Here is a 20,940-nt window from a genome sequence, read left to right as displayed (position 1 = left end):
TGATGACACGTTTTAAATAGGTTAAAATCCAATCTGCACTTTGCTAGAATATATAACAAATTGGACCAAGTTATATATCATTATTTCTTCTAGATTTTCCCGAACAAAAATTTGAAAAGAAATTCAAAAGACTTTGAAATAAGATTTAAATTTTATTCTACAGATTTTCTAGATTTACCAGAATATTTTTATTTTATTTTAATCATAATAAGTTTGAAGAAATATTTCACAAATATTCTTCATCGAAAAAACAGAAGCTAAAATGAAGAATTAAAGTAAAATGTATTTATTATTCTTTACAATAAAAAAAAATACTTGAACATTGATTTAAATTGTCAGGAAAGAAGAGGAAAGAATTTAAAAGGTAAAAACGTATATGTGTTTAAAAATTCTAGATTCATTTTTAAGGTTGTATTTTTTCTCTATAATTGTCTTTCTGAAAGTTATAAGAAGCAAAGTAAAAAAAAATAAATGAATTTATTCAAACAAGTGAAGACCAAGTCTTTAAAATATTTTCTTGGATTTTCAAATTCTTTTTGAGTTTTGTCTCTTTTAGAATTAAAAATGTCGAGCAAAGCGAGACCAGCTTGATAGTAAATAAAAAAAAATAAAATAGAGGCAGCTCACTGGTAAGTGCTGCTTTTTGAGCTATTTTTAGGACAGGCCAGCGGGCTACTCATCTGGTCCTTACAGGCTACCTGGTGCCCGCGGGCATCGCGTTGATGACCCCTGGTCTAGAAAAACTCACACCAATACGTGTGATTATGCTGTCTTTTGACATTTTTCTTTGGTGACCTTAAGCCAGTGAGTCAACGAGGCCCTTTTACACCAATAAACACACGTCTGGATGACATTCCAGTTGTCTTTGGTCTGATTCCCAAAGCTCCAAAGTGAAAGTTACTTTAGTAATGCAGGTGTCACGCTCCTCCGTTCCTCCTGTGTAATTGGATTGCATCGCTTGTGAAATGTCCTCTTAAAGAAATATAAGAGTGGTTCTTTTTTTCTAAATGTGACCTCCACACGTACGTCTGACACCGATATGCGCATGTGTGCGTGACGGGACTCATTGTTGAGACAAACCGTTGTCGTCTTTGCTGGCTGTGAACATAGGGGTTTATGTTGGATGCAGCCAGGCAGTGTTGCTAAATCCAATGGCTGCCATGCTCTTTACTCTCACACGTGGACTGCATGCAGACCTTCCTATTACACACACACACACACACACACACACACACACACACACACACACACACACCTACTAAATCCCTGTGTCCATTTCCTTGCTCCACACCTTTTTCACTATTGCTTTCATTTCTATGTTTGTGTCGTTCTCAAATATATTCCTCCTATCCTCCTGACTCTACACTGACCTCCTCCTTTCCCCTCCTGCTGCTAATGTGTGTATGACTAATATCTTTCATTAGTGCCGATGGCTCAGTGGATATGTCACTCTCACACGGCGATGTCTCCGTCTCCTTATGCGGCAGCGGCCCCTCAGGGACACCAGGCTAAAGGATGGAGACATGCTGTACTTGAAAGGGGTGTGTGTGTGTGTGTGTGTGTGTGTGTGTTCCTACACTAGGGGGAAGGCAGTTTCTATCAATGCAGGAATTTTATTTTTCCTGCATGCTCTGTCGATTGGCTCTTTGGGGATTTGTGATGCCTGTGTGTGTGTGTGTGTGTGTGTATAAATTGATCCCAAGTGAAGAGCGATATTGGAAAAGTGTTGTTGTTTTGGCTAGAGGACAGCTAACATGTGGGAGGCTCTTTTTGTCTTACTGTTTTACCGAGCATGACTTCTGTTCCCTAACCGCAAGTAATTACTGTTACCATGACAACAACGGGTGCCTAAAAATAAGGGGTTCATTACCAAGATGAGCTGACCAGTATTTTGTGTGAGCAAGCTGACTTGTTGGATGTAGGAGTATTTCACTAAACTGAGTAAACCCCTCACATTTCAGCTACTCAAATTGAATGTAGAGTAGTCAGTGTACAGCCTGTGCAGCGGTATGGATTACTGTCCACTGAAAACACAGCCATTATTCCCTGAATAGCCAATAACAAAAGTGAGTACCAAGATAATAGGTTGTATTCACTTGACGTCACGTCCGGCTTGTTAATTATGCGAGGGTCGAAGTGGTAGGCAAGCGAGCATCTGTTGTCATAGTTTTCGTTGTACTTGTGCAATGATAATAAATACCTATCCATCTCTCTTCTGGGCGGCATTTTGCCTTTCTCGAAGAAAAATACCCCTTGCTAGTCTTGTTTTGGCTTGTTGGGACCATGGAAATCGCGAAAAGGGTACAAGTTTCTTCAGAGTTCCTCGAGAAGTTGTCATGCCTGTGAAGCAGGTCTTATTTTTGATCATGTTATGTTTGGTTTTTTGGACATTCAGCTCTTGCGTTTGCACTTCCTTGTTTTCTTTGTCACCATGGCTACTCATTAGTTCCCACCTTGTCTTGCCCCTGCCCTAAGTCCCGCACCTGTTTCTCATTACCACCGCTACTATTTAAATCATTTACTTTCTGTCCATCGGTCTGGGAACTTTGTATTTTGCCTTCATGCCTGCATATTGCTTACTGCTTGCTGCACATCCTTCATGCCGTCGATCACCTGCCACGCACCTTGCTGTTCATGCCTCTTGTTTTTGTCACGGTAAGTGTTTTGTTTTAGTTGTTTATAGCCATGCCATCGTGCTGTTTTTGTTTATAGTTCATTCATGCCATTGAGCAAGTGTTTTGGTTTCACGTTTATAGTTATAGCCTAGTATTATACCTCCTTGTGAGCGCCCTTTGTTTGATTATTTTTGTATTTTGTGTATAAATAAATAACCATGTACCTGAACTCACGCCTGGCTCGTCCCGTATCCTCTCTGCATCGAAGAAGCAAAATAAATCCAAGTCATAGTCCTGACAGAAGTCATCACGAAAGGTGAAAGAGTGCAAGATTTACCAAAAGAAGACCGAAAAAGAACCACACACGGCAGAGTTGAAGAACGGACAAGTTTGTACAGATCACTTGGTTAAAGTTTTGTTTGATAGATAAATAAATTTGCTTAGTTCGTCTGTAAACAGCAAGCAGTTAAAGTGTCCAAAGCTTTCAATAGCAGTAGTGCTCAAAAAAGTGTTCAATAATGTCCAAAGTGTCTTATAAAATGTGCAATTTTTCTCTCTCTGGCACTCATCGAGGGCGGACGCTCCCCTTTCCTCTCCCCTTATCTCTCCTGTTTGCTTGTTGGTCTTGTCATAACTTTCTTGTTGCCTCTTTTTACACCGCTCTCCAAATCTAAACATTGGAACTATTTAACTGGCCTCAACAAAATTGACAAGATCTTGGGTTTGGGAGAACCTGCTGTCGTGACAAAGCGGTTGTTGCTGGACACATGCGCGACGGACTCTTGGGAGAAGAAGGAGTGCCGCGTGCCTGGCGACCCTTTTCTGTCAAGGACGTGAAGATATTTTCCTATTTGGAATAATGACAACAGGACATCTGCTGATTGGAGTAAGCGTTACTCTGGTTTGTCGAAAAATTGGAAGTTGCTGTCAGTCTTCAAAGTACCCCAAAGCTGCCACAAATGATTGGAGGATGCGGGAAGAACTGTGGATCACATTGGACTGTCTACCCCGCAGTTTTTGAGGACCAGTCATAGACAATTTAGAGTGAAAAGCAAATTTTATTTTCACCCGCATACAAAACATTCTAACTTGGATTGTTTCCCTGGCTTTGAGACTCTCCCGAAGGACAGGGCAGCGAACACACAAAAAAATCCCTTCTAGTCTCTCATGGACACACACCTGTTGTTGTTGACTTTGGACTAGCGACTGCACAATACATCAAGGCCGCGGAACAGAGACACACTACGGGCTTACACACACACATTCACCGAAATATACGCCACACATACACACTCCACCCCCCAACCCAACGCCCTCGACGCAAATCCCATAGGGGTGATGAATGGATGGTCAGCGCCTGAGAGCTGCGGCCTACCATCATGACCCCGAACTCCCTTCCCTCTGTTGCTAGATATCTCGAGATGTATGTTGTAATATGTATATGTGCTTTACTATGGAGGTTTTTTCCCACTCCAGACTGGGCCCCCTTAGGAGCCCAGTCTAGATTGTATTTTTGTTACTCATTCTTCCCCAGCGTTGACCTTTTTCCCATCTTTTACTGGGCGCCTTGTAACGACCCATCAGCGTTCCTGTTCTGTAACCCTGTACAGTGTTTTTTTTTGTCTAATCTTGAATGGGTTTGTGCTGAAAACAAAATTTCATTGTACTTGTGCAATGACAATAAAGACCTATCTATCTATCTATCTATCTATCTATCTATCTATCAATATAGCGTGTAAAGGTGGTCAACAAAAATTCTGGTTATTCACCTCACCTTGTTCCTCTCTCAACACCAAATGCAGGTAACAACGACCCTTTGATAGAGCCCTCCTCTATTGTCATTTGACACATACTTCCGTTCTGTAAATACACACCCACAAACACACTATGTGACATTTCTGGCTCCTAGAATACTTTTAACGGTTAGTATTTCTCATTAAAGCATTATATTTAGAGATGTCTGATAATGGCTTTTTTGCCGATATCCGATATTCCGATATTGTCCAAATCTTAACTACCGATACCGATATCAACCGATACCAATATATACAGTCGTGGAATTAACACATTATTATGCCTGATTTTGTTGTGATGCCCCACTGGATGTATTAAACAATGTAACAAGGTTTTCCAAAATAAATCAACTCAAGTTATGGAAAAAAATGCCAACAATGCACTGCCATATTTATTATTGAAGTCACAAAGTGCATTATTTTTTTCAACATGCCTCAAAACAACTGCTTGGAATTTGGGACATGAGGAGGTTGACGTGGGCGGGGTTTCGGGGGAGAGGGTAGCAGGGGGTGGGAGGGTTGTATTTTAGCGTCCCAGAAGAGTTAGTGCTGCAAGGGGTCCTGGGTATTTGTTCTGTTGTGTTTATGTTGTGTCACGATGCGTATGTTCTCCCGAAATGTGTTTGTCATTCTTGTTTGGTGTGGGTTTACAGTGTGGCGCATATTTGTAACAATGTTAACTTTGTTCATACAGCCACCCTCAGTGTGACCTGTATGGCTGTTGACCAAGTAGGCCTTGCATCCACTGGTATGTGTGACAAGCCGTAGTTATAATGTGATTGGGTTGGCACTCAAAAGCAGTGATTTGAAGGATTATTGGCACTCTGTACTTCTCCCTACGTCTGTGTACACAGCGGCGTTTCAAATAGTCATAAATTTTACTTCGTTCAAAACCGATACCAATAATTTCCGATATTGCATTTTAAGGCATTTACCCGCCGAAGATATTGCCAGGCCAAAATTATCGGACATTTCTAATTATATTGATATTATTTGTACTTCTTAAAACACATTTTTGCTAAAAGGGTTTCGTAAGGCACAAACTCGGCGAGTTTAAGTAAAAGAAAGCAAATGTGAGCAAAACCTAAAATAGTTATTAAGCTTTTACCAAAGGCAGCACAGTGTTAACATCTATAGTTATAGTTTGATTGAAGACCCGAGCAAAAACGATGCCTGGGAGAGTCCTGAAAGTTGATATCAATTTCCTTGACCCAGCCACACACAAAGAAGTTGTAGGCCTCCATGCTTTTCCAAGTTTTCATCTGTTGTGTTGTGTAGAATGATGTGTGGAGCACCAGATAGTTTGACATGTCTTGGAACACGTCCGACAGATAATAATGAACAGAGATTGATTATATTGCATAGTTTAAATGTTTTGCTCGTATCTGCTTTTAATGGTAAGATCTAGGCCCCTTGTGTACTCAGATATAGTTTGCACTCTGTTTGCTGCACAGTAACCATGTTGGTTTAGTGGCCCAACATTTCGTTCACTTCCGTTAAATGTCACATGTTTGAATACAACCTATTGTGCCTTGCCTACGTGAATTACTAAAACATGTGCCGTGACAACTGGAAACTGCGCCACATGGCTTTTTTACAAGATGATACAAAGACCAGCCCCGTAAAAATATGACAAGTGTCTTGCTGAGGAAGCTGAAGGTGATAGAGTGGAGAAGTATATCTTCAGACCTCAAAACAATTGAGCACCTGTGGGGCATCCTCAAATGGATTGCTAATATATGTTGTGATGTATCACCCAGCATTCTAGTCTTGTTAAAAGTAATTATATTTTTGGCCATTCTCAGAATTCTATTGTAATTCCAAACGGGGAATGTAGATGAATATGGACTGGTTGGACTGTGGGTGAGAAAGGCAGCAAGGGAAGGAGATAAAGCGTAAGTGGTGCAAAAGGATAAAGAATAATTGGGGAGAAAGGATTTAAAATGCAGGGGAAGATGTGGTGGGTTGATAGTGAGACGGACTGAAGCAAGAAGGGGACAGAGAGCTGAAAGATGGGGATGAGTGGAGGAATGAAAAAAGATAATAAAGGACATGTGAAAAGGATGCAGGTTGACAGAAGGGTTCTGATGGATGGAAAACAAGTGCCCTTCACTTTAGAGTCAGATTGGAAAAGATCCACTCAGCCAAATTCAAGGCCACTTGTCATTAAGCACTGCCAATTAGTTGCGTAGGTGTCTGTGTGACGGCATCGGTGATATAGATTAAAATGAGTGCCAGAACACACAAACATCTACGCACACACACGCATGCATGCATGCATAGCTTGTGTTATGCTTCTTTATCTGATTTGACAGGCGTTTTTTTCAAAGTAGTAAAACACTATATCAGCCTTCAAAGACAATAGATTAAGAGCCTAATGTTTCAAAACATCTTTAAAGAAGAGGTACTATTCAGCCTTTTAGGGCAGGATCGTTCAACATTTTTCTGGGGGCCACATTTCCAGAAAGACATTGTACTTCTCCTTTTACTATTATTCCTATTTTGTATATTCCTGTGAAGCAGCGTTTTCTGTAATGGACATTGGATTTTGGTTCACTTCCTTTGTCAGTTACAAAAAAAAAAAAAAAATTGTCCTGTTTTAAAAAACAAAATTACTTCCTGCCAGAGAAATATTCAAATCAATATTCCGGTTGCCTCTCATGAAGTAAAAATGTCAATACAAGGATTTGCCATACCTTAAAAGTACTTACTTACTTCAACAAATGGTAGTCATAAGTTAAAACACAAGCAATATTTTTAAACAGCTCCAGATTCCTCTATGCAACAACAGAAGCTGCTGTTTTTAAGGACATATGCAAATAAGCTAGTCAAAGATCATCTATAGTATCTGACAGCCCAGTTGTGTTTTTAAGACTTAAAAAATGTTAGTTTCTCCCATGTTTTGAACTGAACTCAAGAGCCTGTCTGATGTCCTTCTCAGGCCAAATTTGGCAGCCAGTTGAATAGCCCTGTGTTAGGCCCTCCATACTTTTATTTGCACCTTTGTTTGTTGCAGCACACTCAGTCAACACAAATTCAAACCTCGGAAAATTACTTAGTTCCAAACCATGGAGACCTCATGGCTGGCTAATGCCCTGACAAAAATGGCCTGCTAATTTGGATACAATTTAAAGGTGCCCTATGTAATACTGTGACCAGAAAGGGCTGGTTGATTGAGGTTGGCAGATACGCAGCCGAATCCAGCTCCATCGACTGGGCTGTTCCAAGGAACTTCAAACTTCCACTGCCTCTTACTAGGGGTTGAAGTGCTGGTACCATAATAGCTGAGTAGACAAGCGTTTGTAAATAACACATCTCTAACCAACACATTTTACACAGAACTTAGGCTCTTTTCAGGTAGACATACGTCCTGCCTGCGTACAGTATCACAACAAACGGCAATCATATGGTTATTGTCAGTACTATCAGAAAACCAAGACTAAACAAACTACAACCAACCCTAGCAATGGTTATACTGGTGAAAATAGTCAAGCATTCTTAGCAGCCTAATGTACGCCCAAAACTAAAGAGGAGACATTTTTATGGAGTGAAATTACTGCCAAAAGTCCACACACGCACAAAACATGTTTTACTCACACCCAAAGATTCACACATAAACACAGTGTGGTTTGCAAATACAAAATATAATTCACAAACAAGCGCATTTTGCAAACAAGAAACGTACCAATCAAAAAAATACATCATGCTTCCAGACTGGAGAAAATGGTCAAACGGGCCGGGGTTACGATCGGAATAAAACTGGACTCGCTGGTGACGGTGGCAGAGAAGAGGACTGTGGAAAAACTAGTGAGCATCCTGGATGATGCCTGTCACCCTCTGCATACCGTTATCAGTAGCCAGAGGAGCCTGTTCAGTGCTAGACTGCTTCATCCAAAGTGCAGGACTAATAGACTAAAAAACTCCTTTGTCCCACACACCATTAGACTGTACAACTTCTCTCTGGGGGGGCGGGGGGTACTAGGATGACAGGGGATGCAAAACAATAACAGTGCAATACTTTTTCATAACATGGTCACTACTGCCCAGTTTATCTTGTTATATTCTTATTTTACTGTTATATTTTTATTCTCATTGTTGCTTTTAATTTTCATTCTTATTGTAATATTTCTTCTATTTTGTTTCCATTTATACCCCCGTTATATACTTTTTAAATTGGATCTCAATTCTGTACACTGCTGCTGGAATTTGAATTTTCCTGAGGGAACTCTCCTGAAGGAATCAATAAAGTACTATCCATCTATCTATACAGGCTAACGGGCATATATTTCCCCCATTAACCGATATGTTGATGTGTCATTGACCGGGCTAGCAAGCTAAGCATTAGTTGCATGGACATACTAGCTTTGTTAGACAAAATCACTGACTGTATTGGACGATATAGTTTACATAGGAAATGTTTATTTCCATTTATTACAAGTAATAGAAAAACATAAATGCCTGACTTACCTGTCAAAGGAGGAAATTGGCAAGTTTGGCGTCAGATGAAAAAACTTATCCGCCTTCAATCGTCTCCATCTTTTAAAGGCATCCCCAATTTTTCGTGGCTATAAATCAAATTTTGAAATGAGCATATCCCGACTGAACTGCTGTCATCAGTTATAGAGGTATTCGAAAAGAACATGATTTATTAATGCCTTTTCACCTATAAGGGCCATTTAATGATGACTTGACATGAAATGATTCCATCTGGCTCCTTTAAGAGTAGTCACCGTGCAGCAGTATACATGGAGTGCCATGCAAAAAAAGGACTTAAGACGGAGACATCATTTTGTAAATAGCTGGCAACAGAGGATGGTATACAGTATGTACAATTTAAGTAACAACGTGCTACACAATAGGTGTCCTGGCTGGTCCACCAGTATGAGAGACTGCTACCATTGCAACGATAGGGATTCTATTCTGCTTATTACATTTCAATGTTCACTCCTATATAGACTATTAAACAAAATTATGCACCATTAAGATTCCAGTCCACATTACTAATTTCCTTCCTCATCCTTTTCTTTACTGTCCCTCCACTCCCCACAATTTCTCCCTTTAGCCACCCCCCATCACTCCCTACAGTACCTCGCTCTCATCTCTGTAACCTGCTGCACTTAATTGAAAGCCAATGGTGTGAGAATATAGCTCCTTGACCGAGTGGGCATGAGGGCAGGGGGGCCTCTCGCTCGCTCTGATATATCTGAAGAATGGACAACTGAAGGATTTAGACGGCTTACGCGCTCAATTATTCTAAAATAATGTTTACGGAATTTAAGTCTCACTAATTACGTTTTTTTTTCTGTGCCTGTGTTTGTTCAGTGTCCATTGTTCATATGTCCAATAAAATATATACATTATACATTTTTTTGCATAAGTATTTATAGATTAAATCAAAGCTCATCCATGGCTTGTGGATCTGCTCCTGTATAGCTAAACATTATCCAGTATATCTTTTAGAAATCTGAGCATCTGAGTTTGGAAAATTGCAGCAGGAATATAACTTCAACTTTGATGGCTCCCTTTAAGCACAATGAATTGAGCTAAATAAGGGAAATTAACTTATCCCCGTCTGGATGTCGCTACTTATACTTCAACTGCAAATGCATGTCTGTGTGTGTGTAGTCAAATATGAGTCTGTAATCAGCATTTCCGTGAGACTAAGGATGTAAATATACAACCATGTAATCATGCAAATCTTCACCCACTTCATTCATCAACAGCTGATCAATTATAGGTTTAATTAATGATTGTAATTAATACATTCCTTCCTCTCTTTTGTTTCTTCATCAGAGCTGCACAAAAACTAAATTTAACATCCAAGAAGAAGAAGCTAAAGGCGGCCACGGCGCCGGTGCCGATGACCACATCCTCGCCGATGTGTGACTCGCATCTTTTCCCGACCAATTTTAGCTCCGCCCTCTTGACGGCCCCGCCTCCAGCTCCGCCCTGCCTTCTCCGTGCAGCCAATAAGATCAAAGACACACCTGGCCTCGGAAAGGTAAGCGAAAACATACATTTATCCATCTATTTTCTACCGCTTGTCCCTTTCGGGGTCGCTGCAGGGGCGGGGGTGCTGGAGCCTATCTCAGCTGCATTCAGGCGGAAGGCGGTGTACACACTGGACAAGTCGCCAGCTCATCGCAGGCCCAACACAGATAGACAACATTCACACTCACATTCACACACTGGGGCCAATTTTAGTGTCAGCCTATCCCCACTTGCATGTCTTTGGGCGGAAGCCGGAGTACCTGGAGGGAACCCAGGCAGTCACGGGGAGAACATGCAAACTCCACACAGAAAGATCCCAAGCCCGGGATTATTCAGGACCTTCGTATTGTGAGGCACATGCACTAACCCCTGTACCACCGTGCTGCCCAAGCTAAAACATAATACACATTATTACTGAATAAAAATATAAAACTTAAAAAAATGTAAATAATATTTTTTTTGGTTTCATTTGTGAAGCGGTGTGCTTACATAAATATTTGGTATATGGAATACTTTAAGTGATTTGAGCGTTACTTCCAGTATTAATTTATTTCACAATAATGACCTCAACATAGATGATTTTCTCTGGTGTGTGTGTGTCACCCCAGTCGTACCATACCAAAAACATGCCTAATGGTAACCATGGTAACACATCTCAGCCTGACAAAAGTCATCTGTCACCCTTGCTGGCGGGTGATGAAATGTGTGTGGATGTGTTCGAGGTGGAGGGCGTTCATGCTTCTCAAATGTGTGTAATATCGATTGTCCATGTAATGAGTTTTTAGTGGCACCCCCCTCCTCCACAGTTTTGGGGCTCACTGACATGTGCATCTGAGTGTGTCTCATGCGTGGGAAAGCGAAAGGGTTTGAAGGAAGAAATCCAACAGCACCTGTCCATTGTGGGACAGATAGAGACTTCACTTCACAAACAACCATATTTAATGATCTGAGCTTCCACTGTTTTCCTGAATAAGACTTTTCTACTTCTTTGTATTTTTGTAAGGGTTAGGATTTACTCATCTAGGTTTAAGACAGAAGAAAAATTAAAATACATCATTAAGTACACCTGCACAATACAGTGAGATCTAATGTAAGAGCCGTATGAAAAAAAGTCTTTATAAAGATAATAGAGCTCAGTTTTGACGGACACTGCCAAAGAAATATTCAATCCAATATTCCAGTTGCCTTGTTTACTTACATGCAGAATATTTTAAACAGTACAATCATTCCACAATCAATATATGTGGAATGGTTTCAATCAAAACTTTGTGACTAGTAGGCACTTTCAAATCAGATGTAATAAAAACATTGTGTGAGCAACTGATGAATGCTCAGTTGTCCTTGTATGTTTTTTTTTACTGAGCCTCCATCTGAGTTTCCCTCCACATGCAAGTGACAGATGTCTCAGTTGTCAGGGAAACAGACTCACACACACGCACGCACGCATGCCCGCACACACACACACACACGATGGGCTAGTAGCATCGTCATCGTGTACAAATATTTTTTCATCTCAATAGAAACGACCACTTGCTCTTTTTTCTTCATTTAGTTATCACACACATGTTCATTTTCACAACTAATGTTGATGACGACTAACAATTTATCCAGTCCAGGTTGCATGATGAACTTTCAACAAATTCATTGTGACAGCTAAAATATTCTAATGGTACGTCTTTGCTTTTTGACTCTTTGACCCTTAAAGGCCCCCGCACTTGTAAAAGGCAATGCAGTATCAAACACAGCACAATTTTAATTACAGGCTTAAGTTTTTGTCACATTTTTTACATCGGGTTCAGCTTAAACAAACTCTAGTCCGTTTGGAAGTGTCAACGCTATCGTCCCAGTTCACTACATTTTAGTGATCTTTTACACTGGGGAATCATATGGCAAAAACTGTTTTGTCGTTTTTCATACCCACCCAAACAAATCAAATTTTCAACGAAAATACTTTATGACAAATGTAGTTGTTTTTAGCTTAGTCTTCACTTCCTTTCAGACATCATCTTTGCATATATTTGGGCTTGGGACCAGTACTATATTAAGCTTGGGTGTCGGGGCAGAGGCTAGCAATCGAACCTGTGCTGAACGAATGGCGGCAGAAAGTTCCACTACACCACCAGTGCCATACACAGTGGTACAATAGCTCCGTTTTCATTAGTAATCATTCTAAAAAGGTCAGACAGAGAGTATTGTACAAAAACCAATACAAGTTTTCCCATCAGAAATATAGCTCTCGAGAAATAGATGAATGAACATTTAACATCACTTTTATCTTGATTGAGGACTTTTTAGTGAGGAGGCCAATGATCGTTGGACTTTTTTACGAGTATGTTTGTTTCTTTATACTTTCAACTTTCTTTGACCCCAAAGTGGCTAATTTTGAAGTCATACTCAATAAAAAAGCACAAAGACAACCGAATAGGATTATTTGTTCGGGCACTCCATTCCAACGAATGATATGCAAGCAAAATGATAGGTTTGTACATCAACCGGGACAGCGTACAAAACTTTCGGTGAACATTTTTGTTCGAAAACCCAATCCTGCAAAAAGTGGGGCGCATAAAAATCGAGGTCACACAGTGAAAGTGTGATTGCATTGAGAGGACAAGCAGTGAGAACTGGCCAGGCTTCATTGGGCTTTTTGCAGTTACGTTTGAAAGGGAATTGTAGTGAAAATACAACCTTACCTATTGTTATATCTAAAGGATGAACTGAACTCTGCAGCATCGCGTGGACATCGGGGGCGGTACCTCTGGATTTGTAGACCGGGGTGGTGGTTCCTCTCTTTAAGAAGGGAAACCGGAGGTTGTGTTCCAACTGTCTTGGGATCACACTCCTCAGCCTTCCCGATAAGGTCTATTCAGCTGTACTGGAGAGGAGGCTACTTCGGATAGTCGAACCTCGGATTCAGGAGGAACAGTGTGGTTTTCGTCCTGGTCGTGGAACTGTGGACCAGCTCTATACTCTCAGCAGGGTCCTTGAGGGTGCATGGGGGTTTGCCGAACCAGTCTACATGTGCTTTGTGGACTTGGAGAAGGCATTCGACCGTGTCCCCCGGGAAGTCCTATGGAGAGTGCTCAGAGAGTATGGGGTATCGGACTGTCTGATAGTGGCGGTGTGCTCCCTGCACGATCAGTTTAAGAGCTTGGTCCGCATTGCCGGCAGTTAGTCGGACACGTTTCGAGTGAGGGTTGGACTCGGCCAAGGCTGCCCTTTGTCAAAGATTCTGTTCATAAATTTTATGGACAGAATTTCGAGGCGCAGTCAAGGCGTTGAGGGGATCTGGTTTGGTGGCTGCGGGATTAGGTCTCTGCTTTTATGCAGATGTGGTCCTGCCAGGATCTTCAGTTCTCACTGCATCGGTTAGCAGCCGAGTGTAAAGCGACCAGGATGAGAATTGGCACCTTCAAGTCCATGGTTCTCGCACGGAAAAGGGTGGAGTGACATCTCCAGGTTGGGGAGGAGACCCTTCCCCAAGTGGAGGAGTTCAAGTACTTCGGAGTCTTTTCATGAGTGAGGGGAGAGTGAATTGTGAGATCGACAGGCGGACCGGTGCGGCATCTTCAGTAATGCGAGCGCTGTATCGATCCGCTGTGGTGAAGAAGGAGCTGAGCCGGAAGGCAAAGCTCTCAATTTACCGGTCGATCTACGTTCCCATCCTCACCTATGGTCATGAGCTTTGGGTTATGACCGAAAGGACAAGATCAAGCGGCTGAAATGAGTTTCCTCCGCCGGGTGGCGGGGCTCTCCCTTAGAGATAGGGTGAGAAGCTCTGCCATCTGGGGGGAGCTTAAAGTAAAGCCGCTGCTCCTTCACATTGAGAGGAGCCAGATGAGGTCGTCCGGGCATATTGTCAGGATGCCACCCGAACGCCTCCCTATGGAGGTGTTTAGGGCACGTCCGACTGGTAGGAGGCCACGGGGAAGACCCAAAACACGTTGGGATGACTATGTCTCCCAGCTGGCCTGGGAACGCCTCAGGATCCCCGGGGAAGAGATGGGCGAAGTGGCTGGGGAGAGGAAGGTCTGGGCTTCCCTGCTTAAGCTGCTGCCCCCGCGACCCGACCTCGGATAAGCAGAAGAGGATGGATGGAAAGATGGTACTGGTACATAGTGAACACAAGAAGTAAAAATGAAAAATAATTTTTAAATAGTGTGCCATGGAGAAGGCAAAGAAATAAATACAGTGCTTTTTTCCTACTCCTTTTTAAACATGCTGTATTGTGAAACTGAAAAATGTTATCTACAGTACTTCACCTGTTTATGCATCTTTAAAATAAAGTAAACCACTGGGACCATCATTTCACGGATAGTCATTATATAAATGCATCCCTAATTGGTAGTTGTTCTTGTGTTCGACTTGCCCTGTCTTTCGATAAGAAGATGTAGACTGAAGCACATTTAAGAGACAATGTCACCTTTCTAATTCTCAAATATACTGTGCAACCAGTGCAATGGTGATAAGGCGCTCCTGCTGTAATATGGAAGCAAATTGGCAAGGAGCGAGAATGAGAGCAGGAGATGTACTGTAGTCTACATCCTAGTATTTCCAGCATAACAAGATTGTTCTATAAAATATATCAGATCTCAGCATGACCTAATCAAATACACACATCCACATACATATAGTGTTGACATTTGTCTCGTAAAATTGTCACCGCGCCGGGGGTCGGCTTCCCCCCTGCCGCAATGGCATTTGCACACATGCACAGCCCCCCCACCCCGTGTGCAATACACCCTTTACAACACAGCTTTGTTGGAGGTTATTTTTCGGCCCTGATGTTAATATGGCAGAAAACAGACTGAGATGTCACAGTTAAACCCGGTAAAAATCAACTTGCGCAGCACGGGTCCTGTGTGTGTTTGTGTGTGTGTGTGTGTGTTTGGGGGGGATGGAACTCCAGCGTGCTTCCATACAGGGATGTAAAATGAAAACAGAATCCCTCTGAGGCTGTGTTCACAGTGGTGTATGATTCTTACTCCTCCCCCTGGTAGTTTTACACACCTGGTTCTCCAATGGGCTGGCAGCTCACTTCACGCTAATGAGTCGAAATCAGGGAACATGTGTGCATCAGTCAAAGAAATGAAGTTATACAAGTTTAACACGTGAGCTAAGGAACTGTCATGTTACAGAGAAAGATAGAGACATTGCTAGTTATTGGATACATCATTCAGTAAAGTCCCCAGACACACTAGGCAAAGAACTTATGGTAACCCCTTATTATACTGTGTACAGTAGGGCTCTGTGATATTAGGTAATGACACAACTCTTAAGAAAAATTGTATTTATTATAGTGGAATTGCATTGACAACACACGATAGCAGGCATGTGATTGGAACTTAATGAAAAAGACTGAAAATAAGCCTGGGGTCTGGGGACCGCAGATACCGTGGTTTTTCAGCAAATGAACATGCAAAAATTTGCACAATAAAAAGCACCGATTAAAGATGTTTTAGTGTTTAAAGAATTGCAAAATTATCAACAGAGTTTACATAAATATTAATCCAAATTAATCACTATGTTTCAGTCACTATGTCATTTATTCACTACAGTAATTACAACTTGTGTTCACATCCACAGGAACCACAAGGGTTAGCCTACTCTCTACAATATTTACAACCTTACTAGTGTTCACAGTTTATCTAGTTATTTACATTATTCACAGATTACTTTGGTTCATTCACACATTACTTTGGCATTTTTGCTTTGATGGCTCTGACATGAGCCTTCCTGTCAAATTTCTGAGCAGCTTGCATTTTTATTTTTGTTTCTGGTTTAGTGGATTCTGCCTTGGATTTTATAGCCAATTTCTGTCTCTTTGACCCCTTCTCCATTTCTAACGGCTCCAAATGAAATATTCATAAGAGTACAAACAATGTTTATTCCACCATGTAACTTCCTTTATCTGATTATTCATTTGAGATTTATAGCATGAAAAAATATATTGTAGTCATGTTGGTTATGTTTCAAAATGATTCAACTATTCAATGTCAAAATATAAAAAGTAGAAAAAATTAACAAAATGTCAGCTACTGTCTTGTTCTAAAACACAAATGAAAATGAAATTCAGCATTTAGACAGGCTATATAATGTAGCAAAAATCATCACATCTGCCACAATCATGTATGTTCTTAAATGTGTATTCCACCTCTTCCATGTTGAGAGCAGTATTGATTTGAGCTTACATGCTAAACAACTAAAATGTGCAATGTTGTGCATTGTTTTATTCAGAGGCAGACATTTGTCCAAATGTGGCCAAGTAGACGCATTGTGGGTTTCCTGGACGTCATCTACATCGCTAAAATAAAAATCTAAGGAAGAGAATCCCTCTGCCATCTTCCACTAGTTTTTTTTAAATATATAAATCGCCTGCTTTAATATTGGGATGTGCGCGTCTTTTGCGATTTCCCTTCCTGGTTTGATGACCCGCCCTATCTTGCCTCTGATGGGCCTGTCTGTAATGTTTTGCCCTAATCTTAACCAATCGTGACTCATCATAGTAAACTAACCAACCAATTATGGATTTTATTATACCTAAACCAACCAATCATCCTTGATGTTTCCCGTATATTTTGTCCATTGTTCGTGGAGTTGGTACGCTACGTAGCTTCGATTTTTACGTTAATCGTTTTTAATGGAAAACTGTAGTTTTTTACCACTGCAATCGTAAACTGGAATAGATTGTCAAAAACCGTACTCATTAGTAGTTGTTGGCATGTATGGCACAGAGACGGATTAAGATTTTAACACACATTATAGGTCGGAAAAAACAAAGAAAAAAACGGAAAATAGTTATTTTATATTTTTACAGAGATAAAAAAGACTAACTTCCGACTATAAAGACAGACAAATTACATGTCTACAATAATGACTTTTTATCTTTCAAAGAGAAGTACAACATTAATTTTTGGTGGTTATACTGCTGATATTTCAAGAAGTGCCCAATAAAGTGGTAGTACAAGAAATAATAGTAACAACAGTAAATACATGTTTACACCCTGTCCCCAAAACCCAACTATTTTTTTTTTAGCGTTAACAGATTTTTGCAAGGCTTTTTTGGATGCACACCTTTATCGGAATCAGCAGAAACAATATTTTTAATGTAATTATAAGTGCATAAACGACTAATTTCAATTCGTAAAAAGTAAAACAAAGATTTAAATTATGAAACAAGGGAGTGTTATAACGGTAATAAAATAAGTCAGCTAGTGAGTAATATCCCTGGCTATTAAGCTCTGAAATTGTTTTTTAAATGTCTTATTAATCATGTGCCACCGCTGGTTTTTAGTCTGGCTGTCAGAGGTCAAGGCTCTCGCAGACCTAACACCAGAGCCTCAGTCAGTGAGGACTGTGTGGTTTCTAAGTCTAGGACATCCTTTGGACAGTCCACCTTTTCCTCTTAAATGGAGCCAGACTGTGGAACACCTTTCCCACTAAATTAAAACTGCAATCTAACTTAAACATCTTCACCAGATGTCTGAAATGGTGGCAAAAATCAGAGCAAAGTTGTACACATGAATTTACTGTAAATTTGATTAATTGTATATTTTGTAACATTGTAACATGTATTCGATATCCTATGAGCCTTCTGTGGACAGGTGTTGAAAATTAGCATGTTCTTGCCATGACACTTAAGGCAGTCCATCTGGTTTGTCCAATGTAACTGTTATGTCCATATCAAATAAATAAATAAGTAAGTTAACAATGAGTGGTTTTATGGTATTGAATTACACATACTGTATTTAATATTAGAGAGCCTGTATTTTAGCTACACAAGATGGACAAAAATCAGCACTTGTGCATCTATTTGTGAAAATATGAATTATTTGTATTGTCATTGAATTTTGCAGATGTACCTAATGATGCCCTTTTGTATTGTGGTATAAATGTAAAAATATGTTTTTCAACATTATGAGAGCCCTCCGGATTTGAAATAAAACTCATTAGTCACCTTTACGCTTTTTTAATCCAATAAAGTAATGCTGCCTGAGGCTCAGCCAATCATTGGCCACGGTGCTGAACACCACACTTTTTTGGTCTCCTCTAGTGGCTATACGGTAGTATTGATATTTTTAGTGTATTCAGCCAATTTTATACATGGATATGCATAATTTAGGGAGAAAAACTTATACAATATGATTACATTTTTTCTTTTTAAATATCTAAAAAAAAGGCAGCTCGGTGGAACAGGCGTTAGTGCATCTGCCTCACAATACAAAGGTCCTGAGTAGTCCTGAGTTCTATCCCGGGCTCGGGATCTTTCTGTGTGGAGTTTGCATGTTCTCCCAGTGACTGCGTGGGTTCCCTCCGGGTACTCCGGCTTCCTCCCACCTCCAAACACATGCACCTGGGGATAGGTTGATTGGCAACACTAAATTGGTGTGAATGTGAGTGTGGATGTTGTCTGTCTATCTGTGTTGGCCCTGCGATGAGGTGGCGACTTGTCCAGGGTGTACGCCGCCTTTGGCCCGAATGCAGCTGAGATTGATTTTTGAAACTTTTATTAGTAGATTGCCCAGTACAGTACATATTCCGTACAATTGACCACTAAATGGTAACACCCGAATAAGTTTTTAAACTTGTTTAAGTCGGGGTCCACGTTAATCAATTCATGGTAAATGTAGATACCCTCCAGCACCCCCCGCGACCCTTAAATGGACAAGCGGTAGAAAATGAAGGGATGGCTGGATATCTAAAAAAAAAAATCTTTGATGTGGTGAAGCAGAAATATCTGCAGCACGATGTGGCGAGGGACGACACTGTATGTGTTTTGGATGAATGTTTATGTTTGCATGAAGACATTTAAATGAGTGAAAAATTGCATGAGGGAAAAAAAAAAAAATTACAAGTTTATCCAACCAAAAATGTATCGACCGACCTGCAGTACCTCATTGCACTGGTAGGGATCTCGGAACTTCTGCTAAAGACCTCTACTTTTGAAGGAATCATCAAGGGAGAACAGGGACTTAAATGGTTAAAGTTGCTCTTTCTTAACTCATATCTCATGTATGAGCTTAATTTCTATCCCTTCATCCCATCTCCATTACTTTCACATATTTCTAAATGACTGAAGCACTATCTTATCCTTGCACTCATCTTTTTGCACACACACACACACGCACACACACACGCACACACACACACACACACACACACACACACACACACACACACAACTCGCGACTTGACCTTGGGGGGAAGATGATAGCTTGACAGCTAATCAATTTTTAATAGCGGTGGTGATCCCTCTCTGGCCACAAACTGTGTAAGTGTGTGTGCTGCATCTAAATGAATGAGTGACTGCTGTGTTATGAGAGTAGTATATTCCACGTACTCAGTGTTGGCAAGTGCATTCTATTGAGACACACACAAATTATTTTCCATTTCCATTTGCAGAGAGATCTATTTTCCTTGGTGAATTAATACACATTTGTACCATCCTGATGGTACATGGAGTTTTCCTTTTTGTCTGGTTCATACAATTACATACAAAACTGAACAGTAATAGGAATACATAAAAGGAATAAATATATTAGCAGCCGTCGGCATACTGTGACTTTTGGGAGTGTAGAGGGTGCGTCACAATTAGATTATTTCTCAGTGTGGAATGAAATCAATAATCAATCTTAAACTGAATTAATTTCCAAAATGAGAGTTTATTATGATGTTTGTGTCTATCTGTGCAGTGCCATGTTGTGTGCGTGTACTAATGCAGTACCTAGGAGCCAATTAGGACGCAGTGTCAGTCCTCCTATTGATTTTCTAGCCAATAATGCCGGCGCAGAGTTGTCAGGCAGCGGTTTTATTTTTCTGCTAAGGGTTGTTTGTCGTGTTTGGCTGAAGTTGTTTGCTCCAAGTGACTGAAAGGAAGAAACCACAGCTCGAGCCTTTTCCAGTTGACTTTAGGCAAGAGGAGGGGTACAACTTGGACTAGTCACATACAGACACATGAACTAATTTAAAGAGGAACTGCTCTTATTTGGAATTTTGCCTATAATTCACAATCTTAACAAGAGACAAGAAAACATATGTTTTTAATTTCTTAATGCAATCTAAATCGTAAATATAAACGTAAGCAGGGCTGTAGTATAGGGGGGAAAGGTGATTACAATTCTAAGGGCCCACAGCCAGTAGCCTCCATGACAAAATGATTACACATCCACTGATACACGAATAAATATTCATATGAATGAATTTATATTAAAATAAATCACAAGTTACACAATATTACAATATAAATCATTATAATTACCTCCTCGGCCCCTTTTAAAAAAAATGGTTTGATCCATACCAATGTTCCCTGTAAGGTGCGTTCCTGCGCAAATGCGTACTGCTCCCGTGCCCCATGCTCCATGCACAGGAAATCTGTGCAGTGCACAAAATCCAAATCATCCCACCTAAACTCTAAAACAAAATAAACATCCATCCATTTTCTACCGCTTGTCCCTTTTGGGGTTGCGGGGGGTGCTGGAGCCTATCTCAGCTGCATTCAGGCTGAAGGCGGCGTACACCCTGGACAAGTCGCCACCTCATCACAG

General features: G+C 40.6%; 1 protein-coding gene across 1 annotated transcript in view; it reads left to right on the top strand.

Annotated features, from left to right (window-relative positions):
* The window catches only part of LOC133535506 (kinesin-like protein KIF26B), a 123,212-nt gene that overhangs the window by 31,023 nt on the left and 71,249 nt on the right, over positions 1-20,940 (top strand). The window contains exon 4 of the mRNA XM_061875397.1: positions 10,202-10,409. Coding sequence (XP_061731381.1) covers positions 10,202-10,409 — 208 coding nt within the window. The remainder of the gene's footprint in view (positions 1-10,201; positions 10,410-20,940) is intronic.

Source organism: Nerophis ophidion, linkage group LG02, assembly GCF_033978795.1.
Source record: "Nerophis ophidion isolate RoL-2023_Sa linkage group LG02, RoL_Noph_v1.0, whole genome shotgun sequence".
Taxonomy (NCBI): Eukaryota; Metazoa; Chordata; class Actinopteri; order Syngnathiformes; family Syngnathidae; genus Nerophis; species Nerophis ophidion.
This window is presented reverse-complemented; position numbering and strand designations above follow the sequence as displayed.